At 40.4% G+C, this 25,106-nt stretch overlaps 1 protein-coding gene across 1 annotated transcript in view; it reads right to left on the bottom strand.

The window, feature by feature from the left end:
* Positions 1-25,106, bottom strand: part of lnx1 (ligand of numb-protein X 1) — a 50,934-nt gene that overhangs the window by 13,576 nt on the left and 12,252 nt on the right. Inside the window, 2 exon segments of the mRNA XM_020918759.2 lie at positions 1,997-2,241; positions 24,525-25,034. Coding sequence (XP_020774418.2) covers positions 1,997-2,241; positions 24,525-25,021 — 742 coding nt within the window. The 5' untranslated portion in view covers positions 25,022-25,034.

Here is a 25,106-nt window from a genome sequence, read left to right as displayed (position 1 = left end):
CAAGAGCTCCAGGAGGCAGCAGAGGAGCAGAGGCATGTCCAGCTCACTGCACTGCTCTGGGGCACACTCCTTTGCAGCACCCCCCTCCCTCATTTAGTCCCTCTGTGAAGCTTTCTGACAGCAACATTATTCTTTGAGAGGTCCGGCCGCTCCTGCTCCTGACAGCTTGTTCAGCAGAAGCAGCGCTGGTTGTGGAGAACGTGGTTGTGAAGCTCTGTAAATAGATGTAAAGGGCTGCAGCAACGTCATTTGGTGTTCTCTCTACTACTGTACTGTGCTACCATAGGCTATTTAAAGACGCACTGCCTGATCTTTCCACTGTAGTATAGTATGGGAGAAAGAATACATCAATAGAAAGTATGTTAGATCTTTACAATCCCAATAATCATTCAGTTTATAAAAGACTGACTGCATTTTCTGCCCCATGATGTTTCTGTAATTGTACATTTCACTTGCAAAATTCTTTCTGCGTTTTATTTACTTTTTGCTAGCTCCATAAGCAGTTGTAGCAAGCATAAGAAGAATCATAGCCATATAAATCACGCACCCTGCACCTCCCTAGACACAGACCAGTACATTTGCATTGCTTCGTTTCGTGACATGTTTAGTCTCAGGTAGACGCGTTCAAGCACTAGAAAGTATAATGCAATGAAGTGCCGACATGCATTCTGGTTGTTTGGACAGGGATTGGATATCAGGAGACTCGGTGGTCTGTTTTGGGGGTGCTCATTGCTGCCCATTAGTTTCACAGGTGAGAAATAGTGAAATTGAGGGAGCAGCCTAGCGCGTCACTGGACATTAATACACACTTACACAAGGGCTATATTTAACCTGCCTCTCCTTCCGCTTCTCCTTGACTGCATAATGTGCTGCCCTCTCGGTGACTTTCCTTTGCTTTTTCCCCTCAGCTTCACACAAAGAGAGCCTTTATAGATTGGTGGAAAAAAACAAGGCAGAGCAGCTAATTGGCTGAAAGGATTTCTATCAAGGATCATTAGAGGCAACAATGACTGTATCCGTCGACCGGGGTTGTACCAATGCTATGTTGGTGTAACTATGTCTCAGAGCGCGGAACTGAGTTTGACTCCAGTGTGTGTGACCAGCAAGCTCTCTGCTCTTTATTGATTTCACTCTGTTTTTCTTATGTTAAGTTGCAGTACAGTTTTCATTTTGTCAGCATGTTCATGGGCATGGCAAAATAAAAAAAAATAAAATAAAAAAAATTGATTTAAAGAGAGTATCACCTATTATAATAACAACCTTAATTAGCCTCTAAAATACAATCACCATTATAAACAGTGTTCTACAATAATTAAAGCAATTATTTATTTTCCAAACTAGTTGAAGTGCTTGTGTGTGGAGTCTGAATCTGCTGTATTGTTCTATTGTTCCATAGATCCTAGCACAGTTCACAGGGAGGAGGCATGTCTTCAGAAGGGCCAAATGTGTTATGAGGGAATCCTTTATTACCAGGGATGTAACAATAACCGAAATATCGTGATAACGTATCGTCAAAAGTCTCACAGTAATATCATGGACTGTCACAATATATCAAATTACAAGTTCCTTTGTGTAAATACATTGTTTTATAGTAGCAACAGCATATAAACACCGGGAACTACATATCCCATGATTAATTTCAGTGCAGACAACATCGTCATGGTGACACGTCATGGTGACTTTGGAAAGTGTACAAAAATGTGCCCCCAGTATAGAATGAATTTAGAGCTATCACTGTTTTCATATTTTTTTTGTAACATAGTGCACCTTTTAAGCAATTTTTCTGTTTCAAAAATGATATCACTTTCTATTTCATATATAAATTATTAGAGCATATCTGGTCTGGATTGGCTGAAGTTCAGACTAATCATTACTGCACACTAAATAATACACATTTTAATGACAAGCTTTCACACACTTACAATATGATCAGACAAACGTCACAGCACAGGACTGACCACACCACGACACGCAGACACCAGTCACTCACACTCACTCTTCTTGGAGCTGGAGCGCGCGGCCAGGCTGGTGGTGCTCCCTGATTGGCTGTTGTCCTCCATGCTGGGGTCAAAGGCCGGGTTAACCAGTCCCGGTTCGTCGGACAGCAGAGCCACGGCTGCTGCAGGGCCATCGTTGGGCAGTGTGGCAATGGTGAGCTCTGATGTGCTGTCTGTGCATTCTCCCTCCTGAGAGCGCCGCTTTCTGTCTGCCGAGAGGCCATAGTGAGAAGCTCCTTTACATCTGCAACAAAAACAGAGGAATGGGGAAATTTTATATTATAGAATGAGGTATTGATATTTGAATTTGAAATTACTCTGGAATAGTGGTAATGAACTGTCCGTGGAAAGGTGAAAGAAACATGCAAACATCATCCCATCATCAGCATCTTGCCATGTTTCAAATAGGAAGTGGTCATGGACGTGTTTTCAGCTCCAATGATGCCAGATGAGCCTCGTCACTTAAAATGTTCGTATTAATCCACTCTACATGATCATGGTGCTTTTTTTTTTTTATCACTATTTTGTTAGTAAAATAAATTCCTTTTCCTAACATAGAATTTGGCTCCAAATTTGCCCCTATAACTGCTAGCCTCATGAGCTTCATTTGACTGGAGCTGAACACCATGGGTAACGTCACATTACCTTCTTCCACTTCTTTATACAGTCTAGCCTGATTCATCAGCCGAGTTCATTTCATGGAAACTGTTTGACCTCGCAGCATTAGGATTCGTTCACTCAATGGCAGGTGGGTACTTTTTTTATTTAACCAATCGCTGCTATTTCGTTGTGAAGTATGTAATGCGCCGCTAACGGGGCTAACTGGTATATTAAGCTTTTCCCAAATTCCAGAGGAAGAAGGACAATAACGTCTTCCCCCTTGACAAAATTCACCAAACATTTTCTTTGTTCCGGCTTTAAATCCTCGATCTCGGGAAACATTGCCAACACAGAATGTATGGCTCTTCGCTGATCTAGTGTATTCCAATTCCTGACCTAGTCACTGGAGAGAAGTGAAATTGAGTGGAGGCATTATGTGGCATCAGCCTGGCTAGCCATTTTGAGCACTTTTTACTTTATTAAAAACATGTATTATTTTGTTTTGAGTTGATTTCAATGGTAACAGTGCTCATGAATAGCAGGATCTTCTTGCTGTGAGCCTGGTCTCTTAAATATTGTGCTTGAATTACTTTGTTCATTGACACGAACATTTTATTGTTTGAGTGTATCTACAAAGGCAAAAGTAAATCCTAGTTTCATCAGGCTAAATAAAGATAAACCCCCATTAAGCTGTCATAAAATGTTTGGTTGACAGTTATAATTTCAGTCTCAGTTTCTTTGAACGATGCCCCTGACAGTTCGGCTCCACCTTCAGGATCCACAGACTTAAAAGCGGACAAGCTTCAAAAGCGTCTGAGTACAAAACTTTATTATTTTGACTCCATTTTGCCTTACAGTACTGGCAAAAATTGTACACTGATAAGTTACTCTTCGGCAGCCTATGATTTTCTGCTAATAAATTATTTCCCGTAGTAATAAAATGTGCTGATATTTGAATGTGAAGCAAGTTCTCTATGACATTTTTAGAGAATTGATGTTTTAACTAATCAGTGTTGCTATTGCCTTCCAGCTTTTTAAAACCATAAATCACTCTTAGACCCTCCACCACTGAAACAAAACACAAGTCTTTCACTTTATGTTGTTATTTCTTGCTGTCTGGAATGGAATGCAATGTAATAATTTGCATTTTATAGATGAAACTACAGTATTGATCTAATTCAGTGAGTCTAACTTGGCACTTCTTCAGCAGATCACAATAAAAACTGCTCCTTCACAGAGACGTGTGTAACTCAATGCACTTTTTACAGTACCGACAATTGAGCAGAGAAACTAAACATTGAGATGATTATTTCAGTCTTGTCCCCATCTTTGTAGAGTCTGCATTCATCCTGACTTTGTATCTCCTCTGCTCAGTCGTCCCTGCGCTCGGGCTGTGCTCTCTGTGACAGGATCTGTAATCAGACCCAACGCAGGGCTTCACCGCGGCACTCACTGTTAGCATCCGTGACAGCTGATTGAATACAAAGGGGAGAAACGCATTTATGAGAAAGTCGACGCAAGTTACTGACATGTCGTTAGATGACAACTGCACACTGTTTGAATGCTGTTTTTCTCCCAAACAAATCAAACTTCCCAGCTCCAGATGTCTTCTATCTGTCTGCGAGGACAATACCACAAAGACTTGAACACTGCGTCATTGTCTCACATTTGAAGTTACACAACATTTAAAGGTTTTACGCTGGTGATCAGGAAGGCTTGTGTGCACGTTGGAGATAGGACGTTGCATTGTTGGAGAATTTTCCACCCCCAGCTGAATATGCCATAGACATTTTTCAGGCCTGTCTCCCTAAGGAGCCCTCTGCACAAACATTAACTGGCTTTGAATTAGCTGGATGCCAACCAGACTCTCACAAATCTGCATTAGGGACTGTACCTAATGTTTCCATGTGGTAGAGTTTAAAATGTTTCGCTCACAATTATAAAAGCTGATCTTGGGGTCAAAATGAGACTGTTTTGTCTGCATCTAATTATCCAATATCGTCCATGAACCAGGAAGTAAGGCAGGTGCCAGAGGTGGGGACATGCAAGTCGTGACTTGGACTCGAGTCAGACTTGGGTCACTATCTTTAGGACTTGAGACTTGAATTGATAAAATGGATTAAGACTTAGGACTCGACTTGGACTTGAAGGTCAGTGACTTAGGACTTGACTCTAACTTGAGGCTTGTGATTTGAGAAAACTTGATGCATCTCCTAAAAATATATACAGTATGTTTTTAGAAAACACTTTTCTCTTTACAGCTGATAAATGTGGTGCTTAATTTTAAAGGGACAAATGCATGTATGAAACATGTCCCTCTCACTTCTCTATTTGTTACTTTGGGTGTAACTGAAGTACTGTGATGTGGTATCCTCAAATGTACTACAGTAATATACAGTAAAAGCAGGACTACATAAAACATGATCCTTCCATTTCAGTACAGACTACACGACAAAATAAGTGTTATTTAGCACTTTTAAACCTGAATTCTTTCTGTTCTGACCGTAATGATTTGCACTAAGATCTTATCAAGACATTTAAAAAGGAAAAATGAGCATTTCTACAACAATTATAAATACTCATATATATATATATATATATATATATATATATATATATATATATATATATATATATATATATATATATATATATATATACTATGACTTTTTAAGTACAATTTAGTTTAAAGGTCATATAAATTGCAAAAATCAGGTACTTTAGTTAAAAGGCTTGAAATGACTTGAAGCTCAAAGCAGACGACTTGGACTTGTCTTGGACTTATGGGCCAGTGACTCGAGACTCGACTTGGACTTGCCTGTATTTGACGTGGGACTTGACTCAGACTTGAGGTCAGAGACTTGAGACATACTTGAGACTTGCAAAGCGACTTGGTCCCACCTCTGGCGGGTGCATTGTTAGCATGCTAGTCGTTGTTTGCATAACAGCAATGGAAAAACACTGCTGTAAGTTGTGAAACGCGATTATGTCATTGTCAGTTCTTCAAGTTTTTAAGACAGTAAAATCACTACAGTAGCCTGATCCAGTTTGAGCAGGGCGTCTTCTCTGTATGGGACATTTGCGTAGGTTAAACAAAAGAAAGTTCACAAGTATCATTCAATCATACTATTACAGTACAAATGAATTGACCTGGACATGCCTGAATATATTTGGGAGGCAGAAAAACCAACATCTCTTTGGGCACCCCATCACCAGAAGAGGCTTTTTGTCTCAATAACACAGCTGTCTGAGTGGGTTGTCCGCTCTATTTCTGAGCTAAAATCATTTCAACTTGAAGTGGGCTCTACATCTCACTTGTATCCACCAGTCAAACCCAGTGCTGTATAAAGAAGTGATGTCTCAATCGATCTGGTGTGCAATTTGTAACATAACACCGCTGAATGTTGGGCTCACCGATACTGTATGTGTGCCGTTCATTCAGTGGGCAAATGGAACGCGATGAAGCATGTCCATGCAGCAACATAGCACTTAACTAAGTGAAGAGGCAGAATGCAGTATTTCAATCAGGAGCAATGGGAAAGGGCAACATCGTTACCAATGCAAAGGACTAAGCACAACGCAAGCTGACATGTGTACGCTTTTAAGGAATATTAGTCAAAAATACATACAAAAATTTTGAGCAGCTTTTCTTGTGATGGGCCCGTGTTGGAGATGTTATTGCTTTGTCTGGATTCACATTATGGCTTTAAACATTTCTATCTTCATGGAGACCAAACCAAACCAAGTTACAGGTCAGATCTGTCGAGACTCAACCTGCTCACAATCAGAATGCCTGTTTTTCTAGGTATTTTTGAGCTATAAAACCATCTGTAATTGAATAAATGAGAAGTTGAGCTGTTTAATGACATACTGTGGAACATTCATGGTAGAGCAGTTACTTATTGAAAAGAGCTGAACCAAAAAGTTACATAGTACAAGTTACGTGGAAAAGTTAAAATAAACATGTAATAAAATTCTTGAGTATGCTATTGTGGGAAACCGAAACTGAGAGGAGGTAGAATTAGTCATCAGATGTGTCTGAATTCTGAATCATGAGAATTTTCTGGGTGACTGACAATGTATGACGTTAGGCGGTACTGCTGTCAAAAACATCAGCGTGGTTTATTCTATTTGTAAATTCCAGTGGAAGAAATCATGACTTTACCCCTTGGGCGCATCTCAGTGGGTGGTTTTATTATACAGGTCTATAGCTGTAAGGGGTCTGACAAAACCGGAGCATTTCCTGACAGCCACAGTAACCTAGCCTGCTCGGTTTGTCATTGTCCTGAAATGGCCGCTCTGAAGTTATTGCTCAATAATGTTTTTATGGAGGCAGTGTAGAGTGTCTATGGGATGTTTTTATGTTTGCAGCTGTGCAGGTGAAGCACATGTCAACAGCAGCAGTTTGTGTTAGGCCGAAGCATGTAACTCCAGGATCAGAACAATGTACTGCAAAACTGTATTCTTAGCATGCCTATTTCAGGGTCTCAGCATCTATGGCCCTTAAGAGAGTTTAAATCATATCAAGGCAGACATACCATACACGCATTGATAAACATTAACAAACACATCTTTATATAGTTTACAGTGGCTATTTTCAGCAAACATGCATGTATTACAAAAGAAGGAGAAATACATGATAGCTAATGAAAAATACAAAAAGAAAAGCTGCACTATAAAACCCGACAAGTTAAAACTACTCAAAAAAATTGATGAAACTGATTACATCGAAAATTTTGAGTACAAAAACTGCTGTTTTTGAGTTAACAAACTGTCTGTCTTTAAGCAGTGCATACCCTAAAAGTTTAAGTAGTTTGTAATTAATAGATTTAATCTTTTTCAACAAAACAAAACTAGTAGACAAAACTTAAAACTTTTAGAGTCTAAGTGTCTGCAATACAAAATGATTAACTGTTTACTACAACCTTTTTTAATCAGTTCTGACTACTTTTAGTAAGTGTACTCTAATCCAATACACTACATGCATTTTTATTAATTCACACATTAATTTTAACAAGTTTTTAAATGTCATTTTTATTAACCAACTTTATAAACTCCATTAATGTGATGGTACAGTGTAGGATGTTAACACAAGTATAACTCAAACATTGTTGGAAGTGGAATCAAATATCCAACTGTGGCAGGGTTGAAAATTTGATACGGTAAGTATTACGCAAAGCAAAAAGCCAGTTACATGACTTTTTTTGTTTCCATACCAGCTTCACAAACCTACACTGCAAAAGTGCTAGACTTAACTGTCACATCCTTGCTCCTAAAGTGTCTTGTTTTACCTTAACATGACCCTGCATGCATGAGTGCGTGTTGGCTGCTTACTTTCACTTTCTATTTTAAAGCATTTCCAAGTAAGTGAATATATCGTATATGTCATGCTTGAATTATTCGCTCCCATTTCTTCCCTCTAAGCACTCTTCCAATAAATAACATTATTCAGCACTCCAGCCATATGCAGGTGGAGTTTGTATCCACTCTTTGTTTTCTCACACACTGGCAAAGATAAGAATATGGTATTAAACTGTCAAAATATCTATTCTTTCATGTTTTTAAGACGGTAAAACACAACACCTTTAAATGGGCAGTTTCTTTCATGTAATAAAGTACATTCTGTTTTGTAAAAGCAGCTCTATGGTCAAAATGAAACCATACTCTCAGCAAAGAATTGTAAAGCATTTTTATCTTTTGTGAATCAGGAACTAGCACTGTTAGCATGCTAGTTGTTGTTCGCACCACCAATAAACTCTGCTATGGCCTCTAAAAGCTGTAAAAAAGCACTTATAAACTCATTATGGTGAATATTTAGGAGGCTATTACGACAAAAAATGAGACATAAGTTTTGACCAACTGTTTCAAACCTAATTTAAAGGTGCACTGCGTAACTTTTTTTTTTTTTTTCTTCCATCAAATGCTTTTCTCCATGGACATACAGTGTTATTTCTTTGTCTGGAATGTTCCTCAGTATAGTATTAAACCTTTATATCTTCATGGAGACCAAACCAGACCAAGTTACAGGTCAGATCTTTGGTGAGGCGATCCCGCTCACAGTCAGATTGCTTGTTTTTGTAGGTGTTTTTAAGCACCTGTAATGGAATAAATGTAAGGTAGAGCTGTCACACCATAGAAACAAGCAGGTGATGGACCCCCAACCAAAAAGTTGCATAGTGCACCTTTTAACATTTTAAATTTTCTGCCCACCCTGAGACCAGTTCAAAGTGTAGGACCACTTCAAGTTGACTTTATGGAACCACTTCAGCTTCTACATTCCTGCTAGTGGAAAATGGCAAACCACCGTCACTGAGTTAGTTCAGATGGGAAAATAATATTGAATACACCTCCATTCATTTGACATAAATCTTCCAGTACGACCACCCAAATCTTTGCAAATCTTTTATGAATGCACACTACTCTTAAAAAGATTCTGCACAGACTATAAGGGAGCCTTCAAAATGGTGAAAAACATCTTGCAGCAAAAACAAAGATAGCGATGTTTCAAAGCGGCACCATGGGGAGTAAGGAGCAAATTTTGATAAGCATCTGAACATCAAACGCCTCGAGAAGAGGAAGAGGCAGAGCTATTGTTACACCCCTGCTCTCTCAAAAGCTTTGTCTGCTAGTAATTAAAAAAGTTGTGGCCGCCTATAAAGCATACTGTTACCATAATATACTGGTTTTAATGTGACTTTTGAAGTGAGAGGTGCATGGGGAGTATGGAGTGGGAGGCAGGGAGGAGGCCTGACAGAAAGCTCTTGTCTGAGTCTGGGGTGGTCTTAAGAACCACTGGAGCCAAAGAGAGAGAAGCAATTAAGTGTGTACAACAAGCAGAGGGGCCACAAATATGGAAAAGCACAAATATTTAAGCATACAAACTCACATTTTCTCTTTCGTCCAAGCTTGTGTGCAGATACTGTTTTGGTCTGGGACTATCCAATTTTACTAATGTCATTCTGGGTACTGTGAAATCTGTTATCCATATTGTCTCCAACTCAGCAGCTTACAAATAACAGAAGTTATTGCTACTTTTTGGCTTAATTTTGTTAATTTGACACCTCATTCATATTTTTTCATCATTCTCATTCTTTAAATTGATTTTGTTTTCTTCTTCCAAAAAATGTCTTATATGGTAAGATTTTAGCACCTTTTTCTCCCATATGACAACATGTGCTAAAGAGAAACCTTCCCTTAATTTTGTCAGTTAATTGTGTACTTTTACTGTGTATACATGACGAGTCCTGTAGTTTAAGTCTGTATTTTATCAACCCTGACCCTAGCAGCTTTCAGTGCAGGACTGAAGAGAAAATGGGAACTTCTTAGTGATTTAGTCTGGTCAGTCAAGTTAAGATGAGTCTAAAGATACTGAAAGAACTCATTATCCAACAGTCTCTCTTTGCTCTGGTCAGTTAGTTCCTCTTCTGATATAAAGAGTTACCTCTGTTGTTGTGAGGAGATTGTTCCTGGCGGCCACACTAAATACAGTAGTATTCTTTTGACGTGAAACCACCATCAGATCACACCTCATCAGACTCAGGGAGATTCTAAAATCCTCTTTGAGGGTGAGTGGATTATCCTACCTCACCCAAATACTCACTACTCACTCCCTCCCTGTCCTGGGCTGGCATGTCCTGGGCTGGCATGGGACAGAGGACCAGAGGGAGGTTAGCCACGTGGAACCTAAAAAATAATAGGTGCCCCTTATTTTATATCTGCCTGTGCACAATTGTATTTTTAATGAGCCAATCTATATGCATAGCTATATAAACATCTCTCAAACTACTAAACTAGAGAACTAGAAAAAAATAGACAAGATTTTTTAAGTAAAATCTTATGTATTTTAAGTAATCATGTTAACAATGAGAATGAGAAATGAGTATTCTGACCTGTGCCACTGTTTTGGCCAGACCCCAAAAGGTGCTGCAGAGGTTTAAATAATGCAGCACATGTAAAGGCAGCAGACACATTGTTTATTTACATATGTGGCTACAGCGGCCTGACCTTTTAGTGACCTGCAGACTTACTTTGAATAGTGAAGAGCCCACTGCTTTAGAGATCCAAATACAGGACGTACTTTTTCTTCTCAGTTGTTCGTCCCATGAGACGACACTGACACATTCTGTAGGATGACAAACGTAAAGGCAAAGACAGAGCTTTTTGCACAGAGCCAGGAGCTCCCCTGCAGGCTGCTCACACTCAATAGGACATGTGGATGTATGTGTGTGTGTACAGTATGTGTGATTCTATCACACGTATAGTGTTAGGAGCCAGGTTATTCTTAGAATATGACAATTACCCAAGAATGCACTCAAAGTGCTGCGCTGCCATCCACTGTGAGCTAAACTGATTTGAACAAATGTGAATTAGTCATATTTTTACAAGTTAGCTTTTCTAATGACCACAATAGAAAAGAATTTGTCTCTAAGAAGAGATTTGAGGATTAGTGAGTTTATCTTCCCACTCGAAATCTCTGAAGAGCACCTGATTGTTTCAGTTATGATGCAGGGATACAGAGAGCGCCCCAATGATATATTCTCAGAAAATAATGTGTACTTAAGCCAAGAAACATGGTCCAAAACAGCACCTAAGAAAGTAAGTGGGACTATACTATTACTACTGATAGATATATCAATACTAAAGCACACATCAAAAGCTGACATAAACATAACCTTTGAGAAAAGAAAGCATTTGTAAATCTTTAAATGTTTCCCTCTGGCTCAAGTCTTTGCCTGATTCATGAAGAGGCCTCGGACTGAGCAGACCATCCCTTAAAGCTTGAGGCGAACAAAAAGAGTTATAACCAAGCACACAAACCCAAAGTACAACTGCAGCGTCGTTATGCACTGGATTGATAGAGATATAAGTTTGAATGAATTGAACATTTTCACTTGATTAGATCAGTATATCAATTACTGTTTTCTCACACAGTGTGGCCTCATGCCAGGCACATAACGGGCAGTGTGATGGTGCTAAAACACGCCGTGTGATAGATAGATACATAAAGAGAGAGGCAGGGATAGACGGAGTAATCCTGTTAATGATGAACTAGAGGAGTGTTAATCAGAGGATGTGCAGTGTGGTGATTGGATTCGCCTGCTGTGAGGGCTAATCCCATCTGCCTCATGCTCAGAGGGGTAATGCCCATGCCCGCCACACAGAGGGGTAATGCTCATGTCCCCCCACATAGAGGGTTAATGCCCATGCCCGTCACAGAATTGCGTCACGTCATTTTGTCATGTATTTGTATTACTCTAATCATAACTATTGTGCAGGTTAGATGACCTTTGGCCTCTGTTATCATAGTTGCCAGGTAACAGTTATATGGCCTCTTATGTCATATTTGCAGCCTGTATCCAAACAGGAAAAAAAAAAAGAAAAGAAAAAATCATAATCACAATTCTGTTAGAATTAGATTTTAGTCAATATAGTCTCAGTAGTAGTCTAACCTGTCAAGTAAGCTAGTTAGCGGCACTGCTTTCCGACTGGGTGTGTACTTGTGCTCCTTGAGCCGGTGATCTATGCAGAAACCAAAAGTGAGAGAGTAAGCCATAAACCGCAGGGAGTTTTGTGTCAGGACTTTCCTTTGTGAGTAGTGGCCCAGCCGGTTGGGCAGGTCTAATGTATCTCTGCGAGTACTAGCGCCAGTCAGGCCTAACTGACTCATGCTTTTCAAACAATCAATACAGCCAATGATTGGTTGTGGCCTGACCCCATGATGAGGTGGCGAGGACCTCTATGCCACTGCACTCTGGAGCTGGTGTCTGCTTTCAGTCTATAGGAGGGATCTCACGCTGTTTCTGTCAACACATGGCAACCACACGGGGAGCATTATTGGCCTGATTTAGAGGTGCGGAGTTGGAGATGACATCATGCTGTCGGTCTGTGATGTTTATGGATATGGGGGAGGTGTGATTGGAGAGCTTAATATGTTGATTTTGAGATGTGGCTTGGTAACTACAGCATAATTATTGTTGCTGGAATATAAATAAACAGTTTAAACTTATTTTTAAATATTTAATTGGAAACCATAAACTACTATATATGCATGCACAATATGCAATGAATACTTTGTAATCATGTGTACTTTGATTGGAATTGGAGTGTTTTTAGATGTTTATATTGATAACCATTTTCTTGTCAGCTTGTTCATTTTAAAATGTGCTAAAAATATTCTCTATGAATTGTCAAATTGAATAGAATTATATCTTAATGAAACGGTTATAGCAGGTAGATTTTATCAGTGACCCATAGTGTCCTCTGTGATTCTAAAATCCTGTCTCGCAAATGCACCATTCATATGTGCACATGGCCTGTGTCCAGCGCTGCAGTAAATGACTGTGTGAGTGTGTTTTCCACTATAATCCCCTGTGCGCTCCAGGACGTGATCACAGAGAGTCCCACCAGGCCTCTGTCCCACATCGCCGCTCGCTCCTGCCTTTTAGCCTATATCTCTCATTCACGGGCAGTGTAGCTGTTGGCCGTGTCCTGCTTTCACTGCAAAACTGAATAACTTCTTTACATTTCAAACTCTTAATCTTACAATATTTTCTCTTTTCAAATGAAGTTGAATAGATTGTTACAGTTAATAGTCAAAATGTAATAAAACAATTAAAACCATTCAAATGTCGATATAAATGAGTAAAATGGTATGGTCATGTGTATGTGTATGTGTATGTGTATGTGTATGTGTATGTGTATGTGTATGTGTATGCTACTGTGTATTTACCTTCAGTCTACTCAAAGTGCTTTACATCAAGAACCACTCACACAGACACTAGCAGGCAGCTGGGTTAAGTGTCTTGCCCAAGGACACAACAGCAGTATTGATCTGTAGGACTTGTTTTTGTTTTTTCTGTTAAGTTTGTGGTGTTACCTGCCTAAGGACTACAGATGGAAATTAGCACTCTTGCTATAATCTGGTATATTTACACTACAGTGTTGTAGATGTTCATTAATATGCACTGTCCCTATTAAATAAATAAATAGATGAATAAATAAATAAATAAATTGGGATCTAGGATTGGACCGCCAATCCATGAGTCAGTGAATATGACTGTTCTACCATCAGTGTGTTTTGTTGGGATTCAAACTAAAACTAAAAAATGTGTGATTTCAACATAAAATATTCAGATTAAAATTATTATTACTATTATTTTGAGTGTTGGCAATTAAATCTAAAGTAAAATACTGAAACTCAGATTAATACTCATGTTTTAATCCAGCCTGCGTTCATTTTTTACAGTGTCTGTGTGTGGCGATGCACTGGCCCACAGAGCTGGCAGTCAGCAGGCTGCACTCACGTGAGAGATTAGCTCCCAGTGCAGGACTGTGTGCTGTCAGCTCCACTCTGCCCACTCTCTTCTCTCATACTACTGCTGCTGCTTTATATTAACTCCAAACAGAACAAGAAGATTCTCAGTCAAACGTGTCAGACAGCCTGAACTGATGCACAGACGCACACTCCGTAAGACAGAGGTTAACTCCCTATTTTCACACATGATAGGGATATGAAAGTACCTGGTTTTAATTCCTGATTTCTCTGGCCACCTTGCCTGTAGTTTCTTTCAAAAGCTATCAAACAACTGGGCTGAATTTATGCATAAATAATTCATCAGCTCTGCTTGAAAATGTCAAATATATATGCAACTTTCTTGATTATTGTTTTTTTTTTTTTTTTAATGTTGTTTAAGTGAATCTCAAACTGGCTGCATTTCACTTGTGTCAAGATAAGTCATGCAAGATTTTTCTCTGTGTTCTGCGTCGTTACCTCCATCAAACTCTTCACCCTAATGTTTGTTCATGTGTACTCATATATTATTGAGCACACTTCTGTCAGCATTTCAATTATACATCCACAGTTTGTTTTGGTGCGTCCTTTTCAAAGTAATTACAATCTTTTCAGCATACAGTATGTAAAAGAAGCATCTCAAGCAGAATACGCACACAGATCATAAGAAAAATTTTACTTGATGTGTACCCATAGGCATTTTGAGCAACTGTCTTAAATAACATTAAAAGATTGAACACAACAAACCCTCTTCATACAGTACATGCTGTAGCTCTTCCGTCTGCTTTGCCCTTGGCCTGTGTTTCCGCTCTCGTTTGACTGAGTAAGCAGTACACACATTTGTGAACAGGCTCTATCATGCATATAACTGCTCCCATGATGGATCTGCTTAATGTGATTCACACTTGAAATCCCACGCAAGGAAATAATTAAGATGATTAAATGTTATCTGTTTTTAGAGTGTTTGGGAAGTAGCCTGGTGTTTTATGAGCCTGTCCTCTGTGCCCTGCCTTAAAATACACTAAGATAAACACAAGAGCAGAACAGGGATTAATATTTAATCTGAGCAAAAGTGCCATCAGCGCCGCCTCCCCTTCTCTTCAAGTGTCCTGGAGGCTAAAACAGAGCTACACTGGACTCCATGTGGATCGGACATAAACAAATGAAATATTATTGGGATTGAGAGTGAGTCAGTGGTGGCTGGGAGATAATCCTGTTAGGGTGCGTCCATGCTCAAGACTTGTGGTGCCCTGGGAGCGTGCAGCCTCTGTCTGATCAAACACCTCTGAGATGAGCCCTGAGAGGACGGAGAGAGGCTAATCATGCAGTTTAAGACAAGGAGGCTGGGACTCACCCCTCCACACAGGATCATTAACACGCTCCAGCAGAGCGCCGCTCTTATCAGGGGCAGGCCATGTGGGCTGGGGGAGGGACTAAAGGCAAAGTCCATTTACATCTGTCAGGACTTTACATGCACAATTTAGCTCGGCCGCAGCCTTTAATAACTGCAGTCTCAACAGTAAGGCTGCTACAATGTTGGAGATACCTTTTCCTATAAAGTTTTCTGAGGTGACTGTTGAAGTAATGATCGATACAGTAACACTGAGGTGCCTTCTGTTTGAGCTGCATGCAGATCAGGAGGAAAATAGAGCATTCTGTGCAAGTGAGCCATTACTCAGTGGGAAAATAACATTGCAGCCAATTAGGCTTCGCTAGCTACGGGCAGCTCTTATGCAAGACTCAGTAAATGCAAGAAGATTTCTTCTCCATTACAGTATGATGAATTGAGGCTCAACCAATTTCCTGTTTGCCATTGTTCTTAGATTAGTTACCCCGAGTTGTGTTTTCAAATTAGACTGTAATTTGATATTAGAAAGAATGTCTAACAGATGGAATCCATCTTACATATAAATACAGCATTTACTGCATTCATAGTCGATGTTTGTGGTACTCTATGTAGTATTCCACTACAGTCCCACAGTCCCTCTACAGTCGTACGACAATACTCACCATCACCTTTGTGCCTCATGCCAACAGAGGATGATATCTCTAACACACAGTCTGTTTGCATGGGACAGACCTAACCCATGTCTAAACTCTACACAACAATTGGCTAAATTGAAAGCTACCAGACAAGCCAAAGGAGATGGGACAAACCGAGGAAGAGAGCACACAGAATGGTCATCTGGAGGCTGAGCTGTCAACAGTATGGATAAAGACAAATGGGGTGTCTGTGCTCTGTGGCCAGGCTGAGAAACATTGTGTCTGCCCTGCTTTCTCTCTGTGTCATGTCATCATCAACACAAACTCAGTGCCCATAAATCTCAGTTGCAAACGCATTCAGATCTGACCATATTGTTTACGCACGGGCTTTCAATACACTGACCCATATACTGGACCTTTGGCACCACTTTGGCAGCTGTATGTATGGCCAGATGGACACCAGGCATCAGAAGTGACCTTGTAGCCTCCTGTCTCCTAGCTCCTGTCTCCTATGTCCTCCGCTTGTCTCCTTTTCAACCTCATCTTCCCTTGTACAAGAGCCAGCAGAAAGAGTACACAGTGAATTAAAGGGGTTTGCGAGCTGGTTCATTGTTCTGTGAATTCATGGATAATAAAATTCTGTGAAACTGAAAACAGAAGTACTAACACAGGTTTCCAAGCACTGAGCTCTGGCTTCTCCTTGAGCTCTCTGGTTTTGTAACATCGTAACGGACACCATCAACCAGACAAAAGGACCAGTAGGAGCTCCGCAAAGCTACCTAGATCAGCCAAGCACATACCAGCAGGGAATACAGCAGCTATAGTCACTTGTATGGGATTTTTTTTTTTTTTTTTGCAATGATGATTGGATTTGGAACATATTTTGTCCTGTATGCAAAAACAAAAGAAAGAAAAAAGAACTTGGGATAATCTCAAATGTATTTATGTTGTAGCTGATGAAGTTGGGTCATTTTTACATCATTTTCATTTCTTAAAGAAGCACTTACTTTGGCAATTTATGGACAGCTTTTCTTGAATGAATAAAAAAAAAAACAACTAGTCTCTCATAGCAACCACTGACAACAGCGCCACTACACATCTAACAAAGAAATCCAATTTTGCCTATTTTCCATGCTTTATTATCACCTGTTTTACTATGTACCATACAAATCCAGCCCTTAAGAGCAGAGTGGAGTAACTGACTCTGAATATTTAATGCAGAGCCAAAGTCAGTTCATATAAACAAACACAATGTGGTTACAACCATCTAGTGCTCTGGCCAACTACACTGTATTTAAAAGCCCATGACTTTGACAAACGCTTCTCCACAATCGATAACGCTAGTAACAGACTCTATTCCACACACATGGGGGGCAATGGGGAGATGGTGCAGTGCTGCAACTGTCCTGCATGGGCTCTGGTACAGCTTGCTCCCATTACGACATCACAAACTAACTTGGACGCAACACGGGGGATGAGAACAAGACTTGGATGGAGGGATGGTTGTTGTTATGGCGATGATGATTCAATGTTGTACTCACAGTTCTGAATACAGGATATGCAGGTTGCCCAAATTGTCTGTGTAGTTTGCCGGGCTGAGCCAAGGCAGGACCAGCAGCAAGAGAGCCTTCATGGCCACTTTGAAATTTTCTCCCGGTTTAGCTTTTCTTCTAAATTGTCTTTTTTTTTCAGTGTCCGGATCTCTCTCTCCGACCCTCCTCCCCCTCCTCCTCCCCCTCCGCCTCCAATTCTCCCAACCTGGCCGTGCTGACCCTGTCCTATTCCGTACACGCTGTCACTCGCTCCCGCTCTTGGCTATATCTCTAACAGCCCTACGCTAAACACCCTCTATCAGCTTTTGCGGCACTTCTGGAGCCGGCCGGACACTTCTTGCCTTTCGTTAGCCTCTTTCCCCCTCCTCTCCTCAGGCTGCCTGCCCGGTCCTCTCAGCTGCAGAGAACGGGACCACTGCCAGAGGTTGTTGAAGACAGGGGAGCTTGAGGGAGCATCAGCGTCAGTAGGAAGAGGAAGAGGAGGAGAAGAAGAGAAAACCCAAGCGAGGTGCAGAGTCCCGTGGAGGAGGAAGAGGAGCAGGCAAAAGTGCTGGAAGGAGTAATGAGAGGGTGACGAGAGCCGTGTAAAGGTGGCACATTTGGAACGCAATTTGAGATGTTGCAGCCCAGTTTAATCTGCTCTGGGCACGGGCAGCTTGTAAGAGGATTTGCGCTGGTGTGTGGACATGTCTGCGCGCCTGTCCTCCTGTCCTCTTCGGCGTGTGAGCTCCGGAGTGTGTGTCAGAGAAAAGAGTGCAGCGCTTGCCTTATACTGCAGCACAGAGTGGAGAGAGGGGGGGGTGTGATGGAGCAGACCAAACAAAGGCAGGAACCAGGGGCCGGGGGAGGTACCTGCTGCTGCTCTGATTGGCTGATGCATCGTCACACACATATTTAATAAGAGAGATGTGCCTGTATCCTTTGCTTTCAGCTCTTTTAGTTTCGCAAGCGTATTGATAGAGACTGGGGGGATGAAAGGATGACTAGAGGAGAGGTTGGTGGTGGTTCTGCCTTCAAGCCCCTCACCCCTCCCCAGTAACTGTGGACTCATCCCTCTCGGCTTGTATGTGAGGAAAAAAAAAAAAAAAAGAAAAAAGAAAAAGAGCAGAGCATGACCAAAACACAGGAGCAAATCAATATTCCTCGAACTGCTCCAGCTTATTACTGTGAGTGACGCGGAGAGGAGATAGACAGGTGCAAAAAAACAACATTAGAAATCAATCCCAGCCCCCTGTCCTGTCGCTGCTCCTCTGAATAGTTCAATCATGTATTTATTAAATGTCAGAAAGACTACACCGAGCTAAAGGTTAAGCTATGGCTCATTTGAATGGGTGTGTTTGGATTAGTGCTCACCGAGAAATGCTTTAATGATGAAGGTTAAGTACGGACTAACATTTACGGAGAGCTTTTTTTTTATTGTGGAACATTGATTGGAGCGTCAAAATACAAAAGGAGCTAGAGCACTGGATTTGTCATTTTTACTTCATGTGAGAAGGATGGTTGACTAAAGATTGGCAGTTCTAAGTGGAGACATTTCTGCATAATAGAAAATCAAACTGTCAGTGAAGTCTATGCTGAAAGCTCTCATGCATAATATTGGGAATGTGTCCCAATATTATTAAAAATTTGAAAATATTCTTAGAAACTCAAGCCAGTCCTTTCTGCCATACATTTTGTTGTATACATCGTCAACACGGTATCGTTAGAAAAGCCATGATTGTGCTGCGCTGCAGTGGCTTAGCATGAAGGGCATATAACGTGTACAGTGATTAGAGCTTGTGTCAGGGCTGTGGGTCTGTATCAAATTGATCTTGTTGCATTTTCACACAACTGCCAATACACACAGTCCTGCAACATTCAAAGACCACGGGACAAGGTAGTGCTATAGGGTAATTCAATTAAGGTATGAAATTCTTTCTATTTCTATCAGTGCTGGTCAGTATAAAATATTGAAATATCAATATATCGTATCGTTTAATGTAATGATACAATATTGATATTGTGGGCTGCTGTATCGATATATCACCAAGAGTATTTTTGGTATATTTTACTAAATTGCAGCGCTACAGTTTTGTTGTTTGTTTAGAGGAAAGAAACTTGTTTATGCAACACATTTGACATATTCACTGTTTTGATGATTAAAATGTTTGTGTTTCATATTAACTTTGCACAAGTGGTTTAACAAAGACTTTAGGTATCACAGCCATGATTTAGCCTTTATTTTTTTAATGAACTGTATCGAATCGATTTGAAATATATCGTATCGAACCGAAAGTGCACAATATCGAGATATGTATTGTATCGTGGCCTATGTATCGAGGTATGTATCGTACTGGCTACTTCTTAACAGTACTAGCCCTAGTACTCAGTGACAGTATTTGTGCAATCGATATGTGTAAATGTGTCAATTTAACCACAAAAGTGCAGAAATATAACTTTGTTGATACTTTTGCAGTGACATCATACTGGGGGTGTTCTACATGCATCTCTATCTCTCTGTTCAGCAGTATGGTGACCATAGACTGTATAAGAGTAGTGGACTAAGCAAGTGTGACGTCACCCATAGTGTTCAGCACCACTCAAATGAGGCTCGTGATGCTAACGTTTACAGGATCGAATCTGGAGTCAGGCTCTATGTTATGAATAGGATTTTTTTGATAGACAAAATAGAAAAAAAAAATAAAAATCAGGATCACGTTAAGCAGGTTAATACGAACATTTTAAGACCAAAATGACGAGGCTCACTGCGGCAGAGAGGAGCCACAAGATCCTAATTTAAGTCAATGGGAGCCAGAGTCAGCAGGAGCCGGAAGAGCCTCCCGGAGCACTTCCTCTTTGGCACACGGTGGCTAACGCATTAGCTATATCCACTCATATATACAGTCTATGATGGTGACACAATGCACATGTTAGCAAACACAGACAAAAAAGGTTTTATGATAGTCTACAAAGTCAAAATTAATTAACTTGAATTACAGAGCTTCAGACAGAGTAGTGCTTTTAGTTAGCGTCACACTCCACACAGGGAATGTTGATGCCATCAGCTGCAAAGTATCAATACTACTGTTTGAAAAATACACTGCAAGTTCATATACTTGATACAATTTGGTAATTTGTCCAAAATGTTTGTATTACACATTTTTCAATATACAGTATTTACCACCTTTAATTATGATCCATTGTATAAAAAAGAAATTTGAAAACTTCCAGCTTCCAGCAGTGCTCCTTCTGGGCAGTGGATAGGTAGTCATAAAGATTCGTTAATAGACTTGCTAACCCTTATATTTATTATTTATAGGCAATAAGGAGTACTAGTCACCATGAGCACACTTAAAAAAATATCCGTTTCAGGAATTGGACCCACAACTTCTCAATGAGCACCCCCTATACTCCAGTTTCCATATTTGACTTTAATTTCCTGTCTCCTTCCTTTTACCTGTTTTCCCATGGCTTCTCATTTTCTTCGTGCATATAGCCTGCAGAAAGACACTTAGCTGGTGTAAATACCCAAAAGTCTGAATGAATATTTCATGGACAACGCTATGGTTACGGGCTGAGACTTCTTTCTCTCTGTGTGTTTAATATATGCAGCCAGGCACACTCGCTCCTGTTTGAACGCCGCATACGAAAGACCACAGGGCAGGCTGGGAAATGGAAATGTAATTGGATTGTGACAGGATGCAGTTTGTGAACAGAGAACAGCCAGATGCCTCATGGGAGATTTTTCATATGCTCGCACATTAAGCACCCCAACCATCATCACAAGTCAACGCAGGCCCAAACAAGAGCACCATTTTGATCATTTGCCTCTCATTGGCCAATCCCTCACTCTCATGTCCAAATAGGCCTTGTTGTAAAACTTGAAGTCGTTTTTTTTTTAGATATTTTTTGACTTACACCAAACATAACAATTAAATGTGATCCCCTAAGCTATGTGAGTATCATTGCTTTTCTAAATATGAACACTTTGATGAATGCCTCAGCAGGCTTAGTGCTTGAAAAAGAGTACAGTGCCTTAATTGGAATAGAAAAAAAAAAAACAATCCTCCAATACTAGAAAGACAAAACAAAAATAACTAAACCGCCACACACTTCTCACACAAACAATAAAAAATAACTTCAACATTCTTAAAATGTATACAAAATTTTGGTTTCTTGTGAGTACCTAATGTCCGTTCACCTTGTCCACTTGTTTGATGTGTGTAGGTAAATAGTTATGCAAACTGAAGGAACAAAAGGAGAAAGGGAGAAAGAGTGCACTTTTACAAGCTAGAAAAAGACAAAGAAAAAAATGCGACTGTGCCCAAAGCAAAAAACAGACACAAACATAAAAAATAGGTGAAATGAAACCTTGAGGAATTCAAAGCAGAGAACAATGGCATGTACGCATGTAGGTGCATGTCTGAAACAGCAGAGGAGGGAGGGGTTATGGAGCCCTCAGAGGACAGTCGGAGAAACATATCAGATCCACTGGGATTGTACAGAACGAGTTGTTCTGAGCTGTGGTGACTGTGTCCAGAATGACAACTCCACAACGCAAAGGCCAAAAAAGGTCATGAAGGAATACATGAGTTTGGAAATGGGTCCCACCAGATGGTCATCTGATGAAATCTCACTCAAATCCAGACCAGAGACAAAAGTCAAAGCACAGTTATTTTCAGTATTTTTAAAGGCACAAAAAGGTTAGCAGACAGATAGCTAGGGTTTTTAATACACAGTGGGATCATATCTGTCACAAGGAAACAAAGTTCTTTAATAACAAACAAAACAGATCCAAAATATCCATAAATCCAAAAATCCAAAAATAGAAACTAAACTGCTATGACAGAACAAGACACTGAAAAAGACACAGACAAAAACAAACACAGTGGACCAACAAAGGGCAGAGGAGAACACAGGGTAACACAGGTAAAACACATCAGTGCGGGTCAAACAATCAAGATAAGAAGTAAAGCTCAAAACTACAAGAAGACTAAAAAAATTCAAATTAAAAGGGCACACAACACTAAAGGAAAAAGATACACCAAAATAAGCAAAAACAACCAACATGAACCATGACAATATCACTCTTTTTCGTCTCTTTTTGCCTTCTTTTTAAATCCACATTGTGTAACTTTTCAGGTGGAGTCGCCTGTTTCATTGCTTCGCCTTGAATTCCACAACATTAACCATCTAAATCCAGATAAACAATGAACAATAAACCTAGTCATTTGTCTGAATTTCAAGTGGGAAATCCCTATGCCTGTTCTGTCTGTATTGACTGTATTATGAAAAAGAAAATTAACTTATGTTAGTAGAATCGCTTTACATCCACTACACACTATGCATTCACTTTCTACAAAATTATGTGTATACAAAATAAGTCCTTGTTAATTATCATGTGTTTTATTATGTTCAAGTCATGGTTGTAGCTGAGGGTTAAATTACAAAGCTCCAGCCAAACCTGAGATAGTTTGTCTCGGCCAGTTTGTCATCTAACCTTGAAACGTACTGATTCAAGCCAAGTTTTCTTTTGGATTCCTCATAATGTAGATGGAGAAATAGATACCAAACACCATATTCTTCTTACATTTTGCAATAGTTTGGTTTTATCCCCGCAGACGTGACCTTTGACCCCCGCTGATAACACCTTCTAACTACGAGAGAGCAGCTGAGTCCTGGTGGAGCGGGTCTCGTAGCTCCACACCTCATTATAACTCTCTCCACATCAGACAGAGCAGGGCCAAAGTAAAAGAAGAGATTTAAAGTGGAAAAAAACACTAAGAAAAGGAATGGATTTTCAGACTTTTACACAGCATTTTATGAAGTGTTCAGTGCGTAGGAAAGAGTCAGCATGTGTGGCCTATCTAACACTAATTATCAGAGAGGCCTTTGGGGTTATAGAGGAGTGTTAATGAGTGTTAATGGAATATGCCCACACAGAAGAGGGAAAGTGGTGTCTTTTAATGATATACAAACAAACAGCAACAGGCTCAGGCATAAGAAGATCTGGGTGAAGACTGCAGCAAAGACACAAGGGAGAAAAGATGGGGAACAGAATGTATTCTTAAGAGTTTCTGGAAAAAAAAAAAATCTGATTCATCTTAAACTTAAAAACTAATAACGACCACATGGCTAAGTCAGAGTTCAAGTGATTTCAAAACACACACTATACTACACACTACAGTTTTGTCTGTGATATCAGTGTGATTAACACTGAAATAAAAACACCAGGGTCATTTAATACGAGACATCTTAAAACCAATGATGAGCCTGGCAGCAGCAGTAGCATCAATAGAAAGCATCTGGAGCCAGAGTCGATGGAGCAGGAAGTGTGCCCATGCTCACTTCCTGATTGATTTGACTCAAGTCAACTGTGTACAGGTTTACCATTGATGAAATGTGTTGTACGGCCAATTATTTGTCCATGTAGTTTCATAGATTTACAAGCAACGAAGCATGCCGCTGCAGTTTGTTACGAAACACGCCTCCACAATTAGTGATGTAAGCAAGAAAACAAGAACAAAAAGGTAAACAAAATCAACCGCACAACTGCTGTCATTAGTAAACTAACGTGAATGTGTATCATATCTGAGACACAACTGGTCATTTCATGTTCCGTAATCAACAGTATTTGAGAGTTAAAAGGAGTTATGATCTACACTATAATGTTGTTTCCTCATCAAAAGCATTTTGTTTTGTTTCATTCGCACATGTTTAACACACAAATCCTGCAGATTTAGGCTGTGTTCTTCTCCCAAACAGAAAACACTCTGTTCAACCTTGTGATGTCATGTGGTAATACAGGAAGTACTCCACTGCGTTTTAAACTCTATACACATTCACTAGAATCATTTGAATGATTTCAGACCTGGAAATGCCAAGCTCTACTGTAGGTAAAGGTATCGCTTCACGACATCACAAGGTGGAAAATAGCATTTTGAGCTTTGGAGATGTCAACAGACTAATAATAGAGGGTTACTCAACGTGTGAATGAAAGAAAGCACAACCAGGTATATTTTTGATGAGGTAACAACATTCTAACATGGCTTAAAGCTCCCAAGAGTCAGTTTTGTGTAATAAAGACCTTTAAAAAAAAAAAATCTTATCGCAGCTGCTCACCTGTTCTTGATATGGTCCTCCAGGTCTCCACGGGCCACTGTGTCTGTGCAGTGCTCTGTGAACGGGCAGTGCACAGTAAGCTTGTCCAGCAGTTTGTGCACCAGCAAACTGGGCTTCCTGCAGCTCTGTAACATGAGGGAGGCACGGCACACGGGGCAGAAGTCGCTCTCCAACAGAAAACTGGTCAGACACTCCTGGCAGTAGGTGTGTCCACAGGGTGTGTCCAGAGGGCGGATCAGAGGCTGCAGACAGATGTGGCACACCAGGTCATCGTCCACTTCGTCCTGGTACAAGTACTCGTGGTTCTCCTCCAGGGCATGGCTGTGTCCGCACGACGGGCACAGGTCTGGAGGGGGGGACAGCACACCCAGGTCCGAGGGCGACAGGGGCAGGGCTGCTGCTTCAGCCATTTCTACAGAAACCTCAGGCTGTTCGCTGTCCTCCTGAGAGCTCATCTGGACCGCAGGCTGAAGAGGAGGGTACAGAGCGAAGGCCATGACCAAAATACATCTGCAAGGAAGAAACAAACAGGTCATATGAACTTTCAGGAAAATTCTGTCATTTCAAACTAGATACAAGGCA

Source organism: Boleophthalmus pectinirostris, unplaced genomic scaffold (genome assembly GCF_026225935.1).
Source record: "Boleophthalmus pectinirostris isolate CB_2022bp ecotype Guang Dong unplaced genomic scaffold, ASM2622593v1 HiC_scaffold_7, whole genome shotgun sequence".
Classification (NCBI taxonomy): Eukaryota; Metazoa; Chordata; class Actinopteri; order Gobiiformes; family Gobiidae; genus Boleophthalmus; species Boleophthalmus pectinirostris.
Note: the sequence above shows the minus strand (reverse complement) of the source record. Positions and strands in the feature narration are given on the sequence as shown.